The sequence below is a fragment of the Euwallacea fornicatus genome, chromosome 4, assembly GCF_040115645.1.
Source record: "Euwallacea fornicatus isolate EFF26 chromosome 4, ASM4011564v1, whole genome shotgun sequence".
NCBI classification, from domain to species: Eukaryota; Metazoa; Arthropoda; class Insecta; order Coleoptera; family Curculionidae; genus Euwallacea; species Euwallacea fornicatus.
In genome coordinates this window covers 4,958,022-4,971,772 of record NC_089544.1, presented here as the reverse complement: position 1 = coordinate 4,971,772, position 13,751 = coordinate 4,958,022, and the positions used below count along the sequence as shown (strand labels likewise).

At 33.0% G+C, this 13,751-nt stretch overlaps 3 protein-coding genes across 4 annotated transcripts; 1 reads left to right on the top strand and 2 right to left on the bottom strand.

Annotated features, from left to right (window-relative positions):
• Window positions 1-8: 8 nt before the first annotated feature.
• On the bottom strand, window positions 9-3,929 carry Dnaaf5 (Dynein axonemal assembly factor 5). Its single transcript, XM_066281518.1, has 8 exons — window positions 2,785-3,929; window positions 2,461-2,733; window positions 1,957-2,242; window positions 1,717-1,900; window positions 1,161-1,662; window positions 735-1,058; window positions 442-627; window positions 9-390 (listed from the first exon to the last, which is right to left on the bottom strand). The coding sequence occupies exons 1-8, from the start codon at window positions 3,482-3,484 to the stop codon at window positions 263-265; spliced, it is 2,583 nt and encodes an 860-aa protein (XP_066137615.1). The 5' UTR covers window positions 3,485-3,929; the 3' UTR covers window positions 9-262.
• LOC136338816 (uncharacterized) lies at window positions 3,246-7,873 on the top strand. Its single transcript, XM_066281540.1, has 5 exons — window positions 3,246-3,463; window positions 5,455-5,621; window positions 6,567-6,690; window positions 7,032-7,312; window positions 7,364-7,873. Exons 2-5 carry the CDS (start codon window positions 5,494-5,496, stop codon window positions 7,401-7,403), a joined length of 573 nt encoding a protein of 190 aa, XP_066137637.1. The 5' UTR covers window positions 3,246-3,463; window positions 5,455-5,493; the 3' UTR covers window positions 7,404-7,873.
• A 56-nt stretch (window positions 7,874-7,929) lies between these two features.
• ADPS (alkyldihydroxyacetonephosphate synthase) lies at window positions 7,930-13,745 on the bottom strand. 2 transcript variants are annotated; one of them, XM_066281527.1, is made up of 8 exons: window positions 13,684-13,745; window positions 13,181-13,317; window positions 12,225-12,311; window positions 11,607-11,949; window positions 11,221-11,485; window positions 10,622-10,898; window positions 9,932-10,238; window positions 7,930-9,653 (listed from the first exon to the last, which is right to left on the bottom strand). In XM_066281527.1, the coding sequence occupies exons 2-8, from the start codon at window positions 13,291-13,293 to the stop codon at window positions 9,201-9,203; spliced, it is 1,845 nt and encodes a 614-aa protein (XP_066137624.1). In that variant the 5' UTR covers window positions 13,294-13,317; window positions 13,684-13,745; the 3' UTR covers window positions 7,930-9,200. The 2 variants fall into 2 exon arrangements, with proteins under 2 accessions (XP_066137624.1, XP_066137623.1); XM_066281526.1 differs by lacking the exon at window positions 13,684-13,745 and adding an exon at window positions 13,372-13,534.
• Window positions 13,746-13,751: the final 6 nt, after the last annotated feature.

The following is a 13,751-nucleotide window of genomic DNA, read 5'->3' as shown; positions in this document are numbered from 1 at the left end:
ATAAAGCGTCAATGTATGTTTAAGTTTATTATCAATGGATTTATCATATCTATTTGTTCCATCAAATTTTCCACAGTATTTTGTTTCCGCACTCATTCTAAAGCAGAAAATTCACTGCAATGTGTGAATAACCAACAAACAGCATCCAGTGTCCGACATACAATTTTAACTATTTTTCAAAAGATTGCATTTAACATGTTGTACATGTTTGTATTTTTAGGCAAATGGTAATGTCAAAAATTCTCGAAGAAATTCCATATTCTTAATTCGCTTTATCAACCTCATGTAATATTGCATCGTGTGCAATTTGACTCGTTAAACTTGGCAATGTATCTCTAATGCGTTGTTCCACATCAGGTATTTTCATGCGAATGATAGCTCTCAGTGCACCTACAAAAGAAAATTGCGGCAAAGTTTAACAATAACTGAACCGCTACGCACTCAAATCAGGAACGGTGGAATCATAACTATCCAAGTGTGTTAATAGAGTATCAACAAGTAATTTTCTATGTTCTTTGAAATCGTCCTTGTGAAAGTTTGTTGGAATATTTTCAAACAATGTTGCGAGACAGTCAAGGGCAGCGTCACACACTGTGTCATGAGGATCGTCTAAGCGTTTAAGCATTCCTGAAAAGGCATTTCTCCTTTTATTGAATTTTAAAACCATAAAAACCCAAAAAATGTCCTATTTTTGAGATATGGTATATATGGAACCAACGCAGTGCCCAACTTACCTGAATAAATTTTCACAAAATCGTCATTCCAGGTGTCTGATTTGAGCGAAAAATTGACGGAATATTGTATAAGCAGCTTCAAGCATTTCACGGAGCCCTCTCTGATCATATGCGGAGGATCATCCAAAATACTTAATAGCATAGGCACGAGTTTTCCCATGATCTCCTGGAGACATTTAGCTGAGCTGAATATTGGTACAGATGACAAGGAATCATGTGATGTACTATCTGGTGTTAGTGCGAATTTTAGACAGGTAATTGCCATACCACGAACAGCTTCGGCTGTACTACCTGCACGCCATACTAGCGCCGGAATGAACACCTCTTAAATAAAATAGTATATTCTATTCTAACACTCCTTTATAAAAATAAATAAATTGTTGATTATAGACTTTTCGCTTATTTATTAATCATACACCTACTTACCGTGTATTAATCTTTCGTAGAACCGGCTTGTATCTTTACTACTACGATCGTCTTTAAACAGCATATCCTTGAACTCAAATCGCTTGGCGAGCGTGTAATAAATCACCAATTGCGACTCTGGATCGGCATCGACATGAAGGGCCTCCTTTAGAATATCCATTAGCAAGTCCTTATCTACTCCATAGCCAAGTGAAAAATGACTAAGGAGGGATTTAAATATTAAATGATCGCCACTATTAATGGTCCACAGTCTTGGTTGGCGGTTTATGTGCGTAAATAACTTATTCAAATTTTCGCTTGGAGAGTTGAAAGCAGGTGAAATCCCATGCAGTGATTTAAAAAGTTCTGTGTTTATTTTGTCTTTAATCTCGGGGTGCCTAAAGGACACCACGCAGACAAGAGCTTTGAACATGTTAAAGTTTGAGCTATCATTATTTGACAAACATGGGTGTTTTTTGGATATAGCCGCTATGCAATCCAAAAAAGCAAGCGAGTATTTTACCTACAAACCATGAAGTTTGTTTGAAAAGGAAAACGAACGAGTTGCTATTAAAACCTTATAGTTATAACACACATTATCTGTTGCTAACACTCCGCTCACTTCTTCTAAATGCGCCTGTATTGTCTCGCTTGTCGAACCCTCAATAATTCCTGCGAAGACGATGAGATGCCCATAATGAGGCTCCTCACATATAACTGGCAATAACAATTTGGACAGCGTTTCGTAATTTACAAATGTACTAAAACAAAGTTCCCTTTACAATAGTGCCTCTCAATAATTGTGTAAATATCCAACCCAATAAGCTCACTCGCCCTCTTAATATTCTGCACAACTCTCTGATCATCATCTCTAGCGGCAGAATACATGGCAGGGAGCAAATTTTGAAGGTTGAAAGTAAAATGTTCTTCAGCATGATGGACAAGGGCACACAATAATTGGCTGCATCTCACTCGCACATCCATTTGCCAACTGGACAATTCGTTGGATAGAGGCACTGTCAGTTTGCTGAGGTTTCTTTGAACTAGTACGCGACATCCTAAATTTGGTCTTTCAAGTCCTTCAGGGTAATATTTAGGGGCTTCTAAAAGCAGATATTTTTTGTTACTAAGAAAAAAAGTATCTAGAGGTCAATAATGCTCTATTTTCCTTTTTGAGAAAATGCAAGGATGTTACTTCTTGCCCCTATATATTATTAGGATACTATTTATTTCAAAAGATCTGAATGAAATTTATATAAATTTAAATCCAATAAATTCAGGACAGATTTAGATTTTTCCTATCAAATATTAATTGACTTGCCTGTCAAATAATCTATCCTATCTTTAAATTCTTTTTCATTTTCCTTCAAGTACTGTAGTCCTACTTGGTCCCACAGTGAAACTGCTTCTTTTCGAGTTGCCTCAACTTCATCAATAACACCTGTTAGCAACAACGGTATCATCTTATGGAAGTATGAGTATCTGTCAATATGGTGAAGCAACCAGTGAGAAGCTACTTGACAAACCGTTTGTCGGACTTCTGAAGTTTGATCAAACAGCCTTTCAGCCATAGGGCCAACAGCCTCATCCACTCCTAATATAAATATATTAAATAATGTCAATTAGATATTGCAAAACTGTTTACCTTTATGACTACTATGCATTACAATCACCCCAACAGCCTTGATGGCTGCAATTCGAACTTTATATTTTTGATATGAAAACAAATTCAAAGTAGGCTTCAGTAAAGTTTCTGCTTGCTTCTTGAAATCAGCATTTAGTGCAATAGATAAATTTTCCACAGCTTGACAACTAAGTTCTTTTATCACTGAGTATTTGTCTTTTAAACTTTCACAAAGGATGGTTACACAATCATTAAAAAATGGTCTCAAATATTCGGTTCTTGCATATTTGACAATAATCTTGTTTAAGCATGTAAGCAAGCTTAATCTCACCTCTTCAGATTCTTCCACCAGCTCAACAGTGCCTATTCTCTCAACTAGAACAGGAATGATGTAGGTAAGGTAAAAATCATTAACTGGGTAGATTTCAATTATAAGGTAAATTACAAATTTAGTTGCTTCTTCTCTCACAGCTTCTGATTTATCTCGAAGACCATTGAGGAAGTATATGTGTGTTTCACTGAATATATCTCTCAGAATCTTTTCAGCAACTTTGTCGATATAGCACTGAGCCAGCAATGTTCTCAAGTCTACAAAACATTGTTTTCGAACCTTCCTATCAGGACTTTGCATAGGAACAAGTATCTTTTTGGCTTTGGATACAATATCTTCATTTGGATCCTTAGGGGATTGAGACGAAGTGTTAGTTTCAGGTATTTCCATAATTTTTTATTTTGATTTGGTATTATAACTAAAAAATGTCAACTGCGCTACCACTAGGTACCTGTGTCACAGAGAAAGAAAGTTTTGTGAGGATTTAGTGTGGGGCAATTGAGGAATAACTGCTAATTATAAAGTATTGGACCATTACTTCACTAACAATAATAACCAATAATTATATTCTATATATAATTCAGTCAAGTCACAATACAGCATGGGACTACGTTAAGCACTAACAACTAACGTACTACGCTCTCCGCCACAGCCCAAAGTTGTTGATGTTACCATGGCAACTGCGGTAAAGGTAGGGGGAGACCCATGTAAGAATAGAAATGACACAACGTATCGATATGTCGAAGACACTGATACATTCACCAAGTTAACACAACGTAAAATTAGATTTCGCAACAATGTTAAACATGAATTTGTAAATGACGATTATTATAAAATATTTAAGCGTTGAAATATCAGAAAGTTTTCGTAGATAAAACCACCTTTTATCTTTTTTAATGGTAGATAGTAAATGACTCAATCAATAACGTATGCTTACGCTTCATCATACATTTTTATATGCACTGTAAATGGGACAATGTTAGGTTTTTTTGTGGTTACAAAAAAAATACTCTATACAAAAAACCATCCTCCCATCCCTACAAGTTTGTATCTATAAATTATCGTTTATAAGAATCCCAAATGACTTGAAAAAAAAAGAACGTTTTTCCAAAATTTCAGTTTAATCCAATAAAAAAAATCATAGGATTTCTTTAAATTTTAAAATCGCATATTCTTGGACTCTAAACTGAGCAACTTTACCCTAATTTAACCGACCTCGTATCTGTTATGTTTACCGAAATCCTCATGGATAAGTTCCGGTATCGGATACTATATAAAAAAATCAAAACGGTTTTTTTCGGAAATTACGGAAAGTAATCGAATGTTTTTAAAATTGCCTCTAAACTATTGATGAAATACCTTTTAACAGAAATAATTTGTTTATATTTTTTAGCGACAAATGTGCTTTCAGGATCATTTTGTTTCTTGACGTTAATTGGTTGCGAAGACAAATTTTATAATCGACGAACGATTTTGTTGGATCGATGTTTCGTGAGCAGTTTATAAAAAATTCACGCTTCTTTATATTTTGCGTCCCTAAATATTGATCAAACGGCTCTAAATTATATTTCATCATTAGAAAGTTCATGCGCTTTCAAGCTTTCAAAAGTCAATATTAAATTATGTTACCAAAAACTTAATGGCAATATTTATATCATAGATATTCGATGAGGCATTTTAGAACGTGGTGATGCAAGAAATCTCGACGAAATTAATATCTGACCAACTCGACTTATTTGTCGCACTTATCCGCAATGAACTGGATAAATGTCAGTTTTTGTTAAGATTTTTGTAGGCGAAACCGACACAGTTTTTCAATTTTTAGTGTACCACCTATAAAAGTGAAACTTAAGTGATTGTATCAATCAGTTCACATAACGGCGTTCTATTGATTCTATTGAATTGCGAGCTTGAAAATGTGCCTAAAGGTATTGTGTTAGTATAGCCGAAACGAGTCTTAACTGGCGGGACCAAAGTTCATTAATCATATGAATTAAAGCTGACAGGAGTAATCAAAATATCTGTGAATCATGCCACATAATTAAATGTGAGTTTATTCTTGACAAATTGGTGGATCCGTCAGTTAAGAGCGCTTTTAATTTATAATAATTACTTTTAAAGCGAATCAATAAAGATCGCAATAGGCGATGAACGGTAAACGTAGGACATTTATTAAACCATACATCTGACTGACAAAAGATAATAGATGAATTAATGCCAAACATGCTTCTGATATATCAACATCTATTGGAGATTTTGGTTTAATATTCAACTTGACCGGAAAACACACTGTAATAAATTAGTACTTGTTAAGAGCCACTGTGACTAATAAGAATAATTTTCATCGATAAAACCTTTAGGTGGAAATTGCTTCCCTAACACTTATTTGCCTTGGTGGAATGGCGGTACCTTCACCAATAGAGAGGACTCAACAACATCCTGCAGCTGTTAAGGTAGTGCCGCAAGAGGTACTCCAACCACAAACCTCACAAAACAACAATCCGCAAAAACCACAGAAATACTTTCAGTAAGTACAAGATAACTAGCTGTAAAAATTTACATGAAAGTTTTGGCAAATGCGTTTTTTCTTTGTGATGTGGTATTGATGATTTCACTTTCTAAATATTAATTTATTTCCTCTTCCATTATGCTCACATTCTTACTTATACAGGATATTTCATAAACATACCCACAAATTTTTAAGGGATGTAGAGCTCATAAAAACAAATATTTACAAATAAAGTTATGTCCGAAATTACATCATCTTCAACATATAGTGTTTAATTTGTTATTTTTTAAATATTTTTTAACGTTTCAAAAACGGTTTGAAATGAAGACGCGAAATAGGGATATGCAATGGTAGGATAAATTTTAAAAAATCATACTTCGAAACCTATACCAATTTTTTGGTAGGCACAGGAATGCAAAATTATTATTTTTCTTAAAAACGGGTACTTGAACGACAAAATACTGTAAGGCTTTTTTTTGTTGAGCCCTGATGAAATATTAAAAATATATATTTGTATTAAAAAATCAGTGGTGTACCATTTTTTAAAATTAAAATTCTAGGCGCACGGATGTCACTAGTGTAGGTGGAATTATTCTGTCTACTACAGAACATGCATATTTTGCTATAGCATGTCCCTAATTTCATGTTCTTATTCCAAATTGTTTTTGAAATATAAAAAAAAAATAAGAAGTTAGACCCTCTGTATCTTGAAAACAAAGCCATTTCAGACCCAACTTTAATCAATCAAAATATTTATTTTTAAGAACTTTACATAACCTGAGTTTGTCGATATGGTCATGCACCATCCTGTAGATTTATTTGCGTTTTTTGGAATTTTAATTAATGTACAATAATAAAAGCTATAGCAGATGCACTGAAAATTTTCTGCATTATCCCATTTAGTTTTCACGTACAAATCAAGCTTGACCTCTATTCATATACTCACATAATTTATTTCTTTAGAGACGTGTACGTAGCAAAAAATAATCCCAAAGAACTTGAATTCGGCCATGTCTTCGAAAATCTCAACGACTGGGAGCAGCGATTTGAAAAGCTGAATTTGGAAAATTTGAATAGACAAGGAAAGGTTAATATGCATCAGACAATTATGTGCTTTTGTCTTCTCACCCATGATTTCACACAGAATTGGATATATACAGAGTGGGCATTCTTGATTATGTATTTGTTAAGTGTTTCGTAAATTATCCGATAGATCAAAGATTATAATGAAAAAAATTGATCAATCTCGTTAGAAAACCATTGTAGTTTTTTTTTAATAATCTATGAAAAATTCTGCTTGTGTAACAATTCAAGGTTTCGAATGTTTACCTATATTTATTAAAGACATCGAAGTTTGCCCACCCTGTAAAAATCGTCATAGCGTTAAGCGGAAATGAAATCAAATTGATGAGTACTTACCTATTTTAGGTAAGATGGGGTGATAAAAACGGAGCATATGGCGAACATTATTGGGACTATAACCATGCGGGTCATAACCAACAAGAAGAAAGTGATATAAATACAGGGGATAGTAGTAAAGAGGTTCAGATTAAAGGGGAATCTCAGGAAGAATCTGGGAATGTCCCTGCATATCAACATCAAGTTGTCAGGTTGAAACGAAATCCAGATGAAGATGTGGAGTTCATTAATGATGCAGCCAGGTCTAGTGCATTAGACTCAAGAGCACCCAAACATGGTGGAAATTATAGGTATCTAAAGTTGGTGATTGTGTTCAAATCAATTATAATTATTCTTTACAGACGATCCAAAGAATCAAGGCCGAAACGAAATTCTTATTAAGTAATATAGCTGCAAGTTCAGAAGACGATTATTATTCGGCATACAGTACTTATCAGCTACAAGCAGTTTCTTATTTTTAATAAGGGTTAACAGTTTCAAATTTATAGGTTATAAAAAAGAAAATTTATAAGTCCTACGGGTTATTTTGGTATAAAATTAATCTTTGTTATTTAGTTTTTAAGTGAAAATATTTTAATTATTTTATTAAATTTTGACATAGTACGAACGAATTATTCAATGCATAGCAATTCTCTAAACTATGTTTTCCATCCATTGAGAATTAACTTTTTTTCAGTTTTTGTATTTATAAAATTATACATATTTAATAATTCTAGAACTACAAATTGTAGGGTACGCATTGTCAGTCAGTCAAAAAGGATTTTTCGGCTATAATCATAGATTCTTTGTCGACCTCGGAACCCATTAGCACCATTTTCTTTCCTCTTGCGTGTACTTTCGCTATTAAAATAACTGTTATCGAACCTGAATGAATAAGTGACACTTGGTAACGCACTCAATAAAACACTTTTTCAGACTTTAGTTTTAATACAATTTTGTACGGTAACACTTGTGCAGTCATGTATGTGATATTTGCACATTTAACTAATGGACTAATTAGAAAAGGTAACCAAAAATCCAAAGTATATAATATCACACACTAATAACATTCAAAATTGCTATGGTAAGAAATAGCGTTCTAAATTCTTACGGGATATTGCCTATAATAATACACCCAATAAAAACTTTTTTTAGATTTTGACTTGTGTTTTAATATAATTTGATACACTAATACTTAATGATACCCAATACAAGAATTACGGTCTGACTAGGGAAAAGAACCAACACCCTAAAGTGCATAACGTAATACACTAATAATATTCAAAATTGCCATGGTAAGAAATAGCTTCTTTACAATATTACGAGTACGTATATTATAGGATTATCGCTAAAGGCCAAAGAAAACAAAATTCTAACGATTCGAACGATTCCGTTATTTCGATTTTATTAGATCTTTTTTAATATCGAAAAGTATTAAAAATTTTACAAGAAATCTAAATTTGGTGTAAAATAAAGAAATGAAAAAAGGCAGAAATTTAAATTTATTCAAGTTATGTCTCTTGAAGAAGTTTAAATTTATCGAATTTCCGGATTTGTAAATACATAACGTTAATTCATAAACTAACACAAACAAAATAAGGAATATATGATATTTAGTCACGCTATTGCGTTATCTCATATCTTTACAATGCGTCCTAAATCATTATCAACCTTGGAAAACTTAAGTCAAAAAGTTGACAATTCGTTTCAATATTTAGCGTTATAAAATGTTTTCATGTTCTACTCCTAGATGTTCATTAACAGTTAATGACCTAACGAGAGGGAAAAGTGATTTTTTAACGTATGCTGATTGCAGTTGTACGAACGGCACGGAATGAATTTCCTTTAGCAACTGAGCGCAGTAGACACTTTCGCACATGTAAATAAAATATTTTTCTTACAAGCACATGCCTGTTAATTCTATTGTCTTCTGCAAGTTCAATTCAATGTCAGCGTGTACTAAAATCTGTTATTTCTACGCTATTTTTAGGTCACAAATGTATATAATTCCACACGTTCTTAGGGAAAAATAATTGTCTATTTTTAAAAATATTGATAATTTCTTTGAAACATAATGTTACAAAAGAATAATTCAAATCTGAGAACCGAAAATACATATTAACTAAAGACTAGCAGTTAAGGAAAAATTTTCTTTGGTTAATATTAAATATTTGACTGTTTACTAAAGAAATTATTAGGCTAGAGTTTAGATTTTGGTACTGAAAATACAAAATTATTTGTCGCAAAAATATTATTAGGATCCAGCTCCTTTTTAGCGCTCAAATACAAATGTTCACCAACTTTCGAAACTGTATCTACATACCACTTCTTTCGCAACTTGCCAACACCGTGATGATGCGATATGCTTCCGCCACAGGCGATAATTTCATCGCGGGCCCTATCTTCCAATCGATGATGAATTTCGACTGGATTTAACAGACTTCCATAATTAAAACCCAAATAGAAGTAAATAACACAACCGGCGTCGTAAGTCTGAGTTACTCTTGAGTTTATAATGAAATATACAACTCCCGCTTTTTTGCACTCTTCAGATATCACATACTTAACGTTCTTAACTAGTGTAATGGCACGGTCCCATGGCACGGAGGTCTCGAAGGATTCAGCTACCACCTTGTACTGGAGGGCCAAATCCTGAAATAAAATTAATTGTTAATCATAAAAGCATTAGTAAGTAGTAAAAATTAATTATTTAGTTAAGAAAATACATTTTTTAATTATTTACAAAAAACAGGCTATGAATTTTTATAATTTTTGCGTATATTTCTAACATATGCAAAAAAAACATAGACAGAAAGATGAAGATTTCATGGCCTGCAATAAAATTAATTAAACGATAAAAAAATGGGATGTGGTGAGTGGTGAAAAACAGTTCAATTACACTCAATATATAACGAGAAAACCTAGCTCACCCTTATGTAAGCAATCACAAAGGTCAATGTGTAGCCTCTCTCTCCATTCTTCTCCCCCGCTGGAATTCCACCAAATTTCTCTCCGATGCTGTAGATTTTCTGTTCGCTAGCGTTAACATCTCGCATATCCCCTTCGAAGAGAAGAGTCATGACACACATTTGATCCGGGTCGAAACCTTTGATTGTTGTGATGTAGAACTTCTTCAGCCCGTCCAATAACATGGTACCATACGACGATTCTGGTTTCAATATTAAGCCAAATTTGAACTGGTCGTTGTCCATTAGCCTAATAGATGCTGGTTGACATCTATGAAAACATGGTAAATTTAATTTAAATCTGACGATATATCCGGAATACAAAATTTTCTAATTCGAAATGGTTATTTTTACCGAAGCGCTAGCAATTTGATTCTAACTTACATTCATACAATTTCTATTTTTTTTTTTTAAGTACATTCTTTATCTCCATCAATAATTAACTTTTTGCTCCTGACAGAACAGAAGAAACACTTTCCATCTAGATATGTAATCTTCTATCTATTTTAATAATTTCTTAAATTTTTATTTTCACTTATTTTGAATAGTCCTTTTTTCACTATTGTGTTAATCTGTTCTAAATATTTATTTATTGTTGGAATCCTTCATCACTCATAAATTACTTAAACTCGCTGACCATAGAATTATTCTTACCGGAGTTTCGCAACCTCTCTCATACATTTAATTCCAGTTTCAAAATCAGGAAATACCATAGAACCATACTTTTTACGTTGAGGTAGTGGTCTAATCTTGATTGTCACCTCAGTGACAACACCAAATGATCCTTCAGATCCCATTATTATGTGATTGAAATCAGGACCACAGCTCATTCTAGGAACATGACAGTTCTTTTCCAATACACCCTTAGGAGTTACCATTTTTACGTGTATCAGAATATCTTCGATATTTCCATATGAGTTTTTCTTCATTCCTATAAGCGATGGGACAAACTGATTTTAGTTTATTTAACAGAATTTTGCGACAAAACTTAAAAAAAAATGTTATAATTAGGATAACTAAAAAAATTCGTTTATAATGAAATTATTTCGCTTTTTGAAACTAATTTTCAAGTTAGAGATCATTTAACCTAAAACCAGTTTTATACAAGAATTTTTTTCTGTTACCTGTCAGAAGAAGATGCTAGGTCAGATACATGAATTTTTAGGATAATCTTAAGTAAAAACACACTCGCTTTTGAATATAAAAACTAACTTTATAGTTTGATCATAAACAATTATAAAATATCACATTACCTGATGCTCTAGTGGCAACCCAACCTCCCAAACTAGAGAATTCATAGCTATCTGGTTCGTGACCAACTGTATACCCAAGGCTATTTAATTCTCTTTCGAGATCCTGCCCTATCACACCGCATTCACAACAGGCGACCAGGTTTTCTTCATTAAGCCATAGAATTTTATTCATTTGACTAGTGTCTAGGGATATTATAGTTCGGACTTCTGTGGTAGGACATTCAACTGCACCAGAAACAGCTGTGCCACCTCCAAATGGAATTACCTAAGTCAATTTACAGTCATTAATTGGCGTATCTGTTAAAAGTATAGCATTATAATGAATAAGAAATCCAGATTTGATTTAATGAATTATCAATATATCAACAAATCTAAATAATACTTACAACAATATTATTTTTGTTGGCAAAATTAACAATTTTCAATACATCCCCATGAGAGTGAGGCCATAACACTACATCAGGTATCCTCTTAAATTTTCCATGTTTAAGTATGAACATATCATTAAGAGTGTGGCCGTGTGCGCGAACCACCCTATCCATTACGTCTATAGAATATGGCACATTTAGAGCTATTATTTGTTCAAACACCTTTTTGGAAATTCTAGGCGAAGGATAATCTTTTTGTTTTGGTGGATCACAATGTGTTACTGGGTTCACCAGATCAATCCCTAAAGTTTTTGTTACCCAACCAACAAGATTTGGCAGTCGTAGTTCTCCAATAGGATACCTATATGTTAAATGACTTAATTTGTAGATAGGGCTGTTGTTGGAAGTATATTGGTACTTTAATGAAGGCTTGTAAAACACATGGTTTTGTATTATACTAAGTCTGTCTAAACATATACTATGGTAATCTTCAATTAGAAGTATGTGTTACCATATTATATGTTTGCCATCAATTCAATCACCTGCCTAAGGACATCTAATATCAAACAGCAATCAGTTAGACCAGCACTATTATATCTATAGTGTTTATGTAGCTTAATAAACTTAGTTACTTACCTAAGACCTGTAAAAAATACTTCATTATTCCTAACAACAAATTTTGAATCTTTATATCCCCAACCATTCCACTTTAACAATTCATGTCTGAAACAAAAAGAAAATTTGCAGTTGTCAATGTCCCAGTTACAAATGGGAAAACTTATATTGATGATAAAACATCTTTTTTTGAGTAAAATTTCATTGGGGAGATCCACGGTGTAAGCAAAGAAAGATTTTATTTCCTTTTAGTGATAGTAATAGCTTCTTTTACCTGTCAATTAAAGTTAAAAGAAATGTCTATGACTTTCAGCTGGGACTGAATCAGTAACTTCTAGCTTTTTGGACCAACACCATACCATCAAAGCTACAATGACATGCTAATTCATTTAGTCTGCTGAGATATACTTTTCCAATAAATTTTGAAATAGGTAGTAGGAGGTTGTAGAAGGTAAAAGTTTATATTAGGAAAACATTTACAACCATGTTAAGTCCACTGCATTAAGCCTTATTAAAGGTGATAGTCTTTTTCTTTAACTTATCTTAACTAGTTGGAGATGCCAAAAAGTACCTTGCTCTTTACTAATTGATTTTCAATGTTAAAAAAACCATTTCTTGAGAAAATATTTTGTTGTATTATTTTGATAAGATAAAAAAAAAGCTTAAATATACAGAGTTCTGTAGTGGTAACAGTAAGAATTACATACACATTAAGCCTTAAGTTTTTTCAGAGCTTCTCCTATCTTAGAAATTAAACTACCATAAATTACAGGTTTAATATTGAATACTTCAATTTTCTTACTGCTTAGATTTCCTTCCTGTGTTTAATTTGCTATAAAACTGCAAACAGGTTTAAATCATAAAAATCAAAACTAAATGACTCTTGAACTGACCTTTGCATTTGGAGGCACCAATATTAGTTATTGCTGACACAATCATGTAATATAAAATTATTGAATATAATATTGAATATATACCTGTGTTTCGGAATGACGCTGGCAATTTTAATAGGAAATAATTTCCTTGTAGTCGTTCCATTCTGATTTTGCTGAGTAGGGTCTGGTACTAAAGGCAATTCACTCATGTTCATGGGTTCTTAGTTCGACGATGGACTCTATTTTGAATTAAAATTAAAATCTAAAAGTAGGAACGAACTGCGGCTTATTACCTATCCCATCTGATATTTATATTTATAATATCTCCCCACTATTACAAATGTAAATTAAAATTTAAATTGAATTTATTGATGTGGGTTATGACAACACCCAATCAAAAACAATTGAATGCGTGCTGGGTGGGGAGAAAGGGGCTATAACAGAAGCATGTGTTCGCTTCCCAAAGAATTTTAAACAATTATAGTGAGGATAGAGAATGATATGAGTCGACATCAGAAATGTCTATTAGAGCCTTTTTGGACTCATATAAAAGAAGCATAGATTGCCTGGGCACTAGGATAGGCGAGGCGGTAGGTATTGCTTACAGTTCTAAAGATTCCATCTCTACGGTTGTGTCTTGTCAGTGCCTGAATGCGCCTATAATGCTAATGCT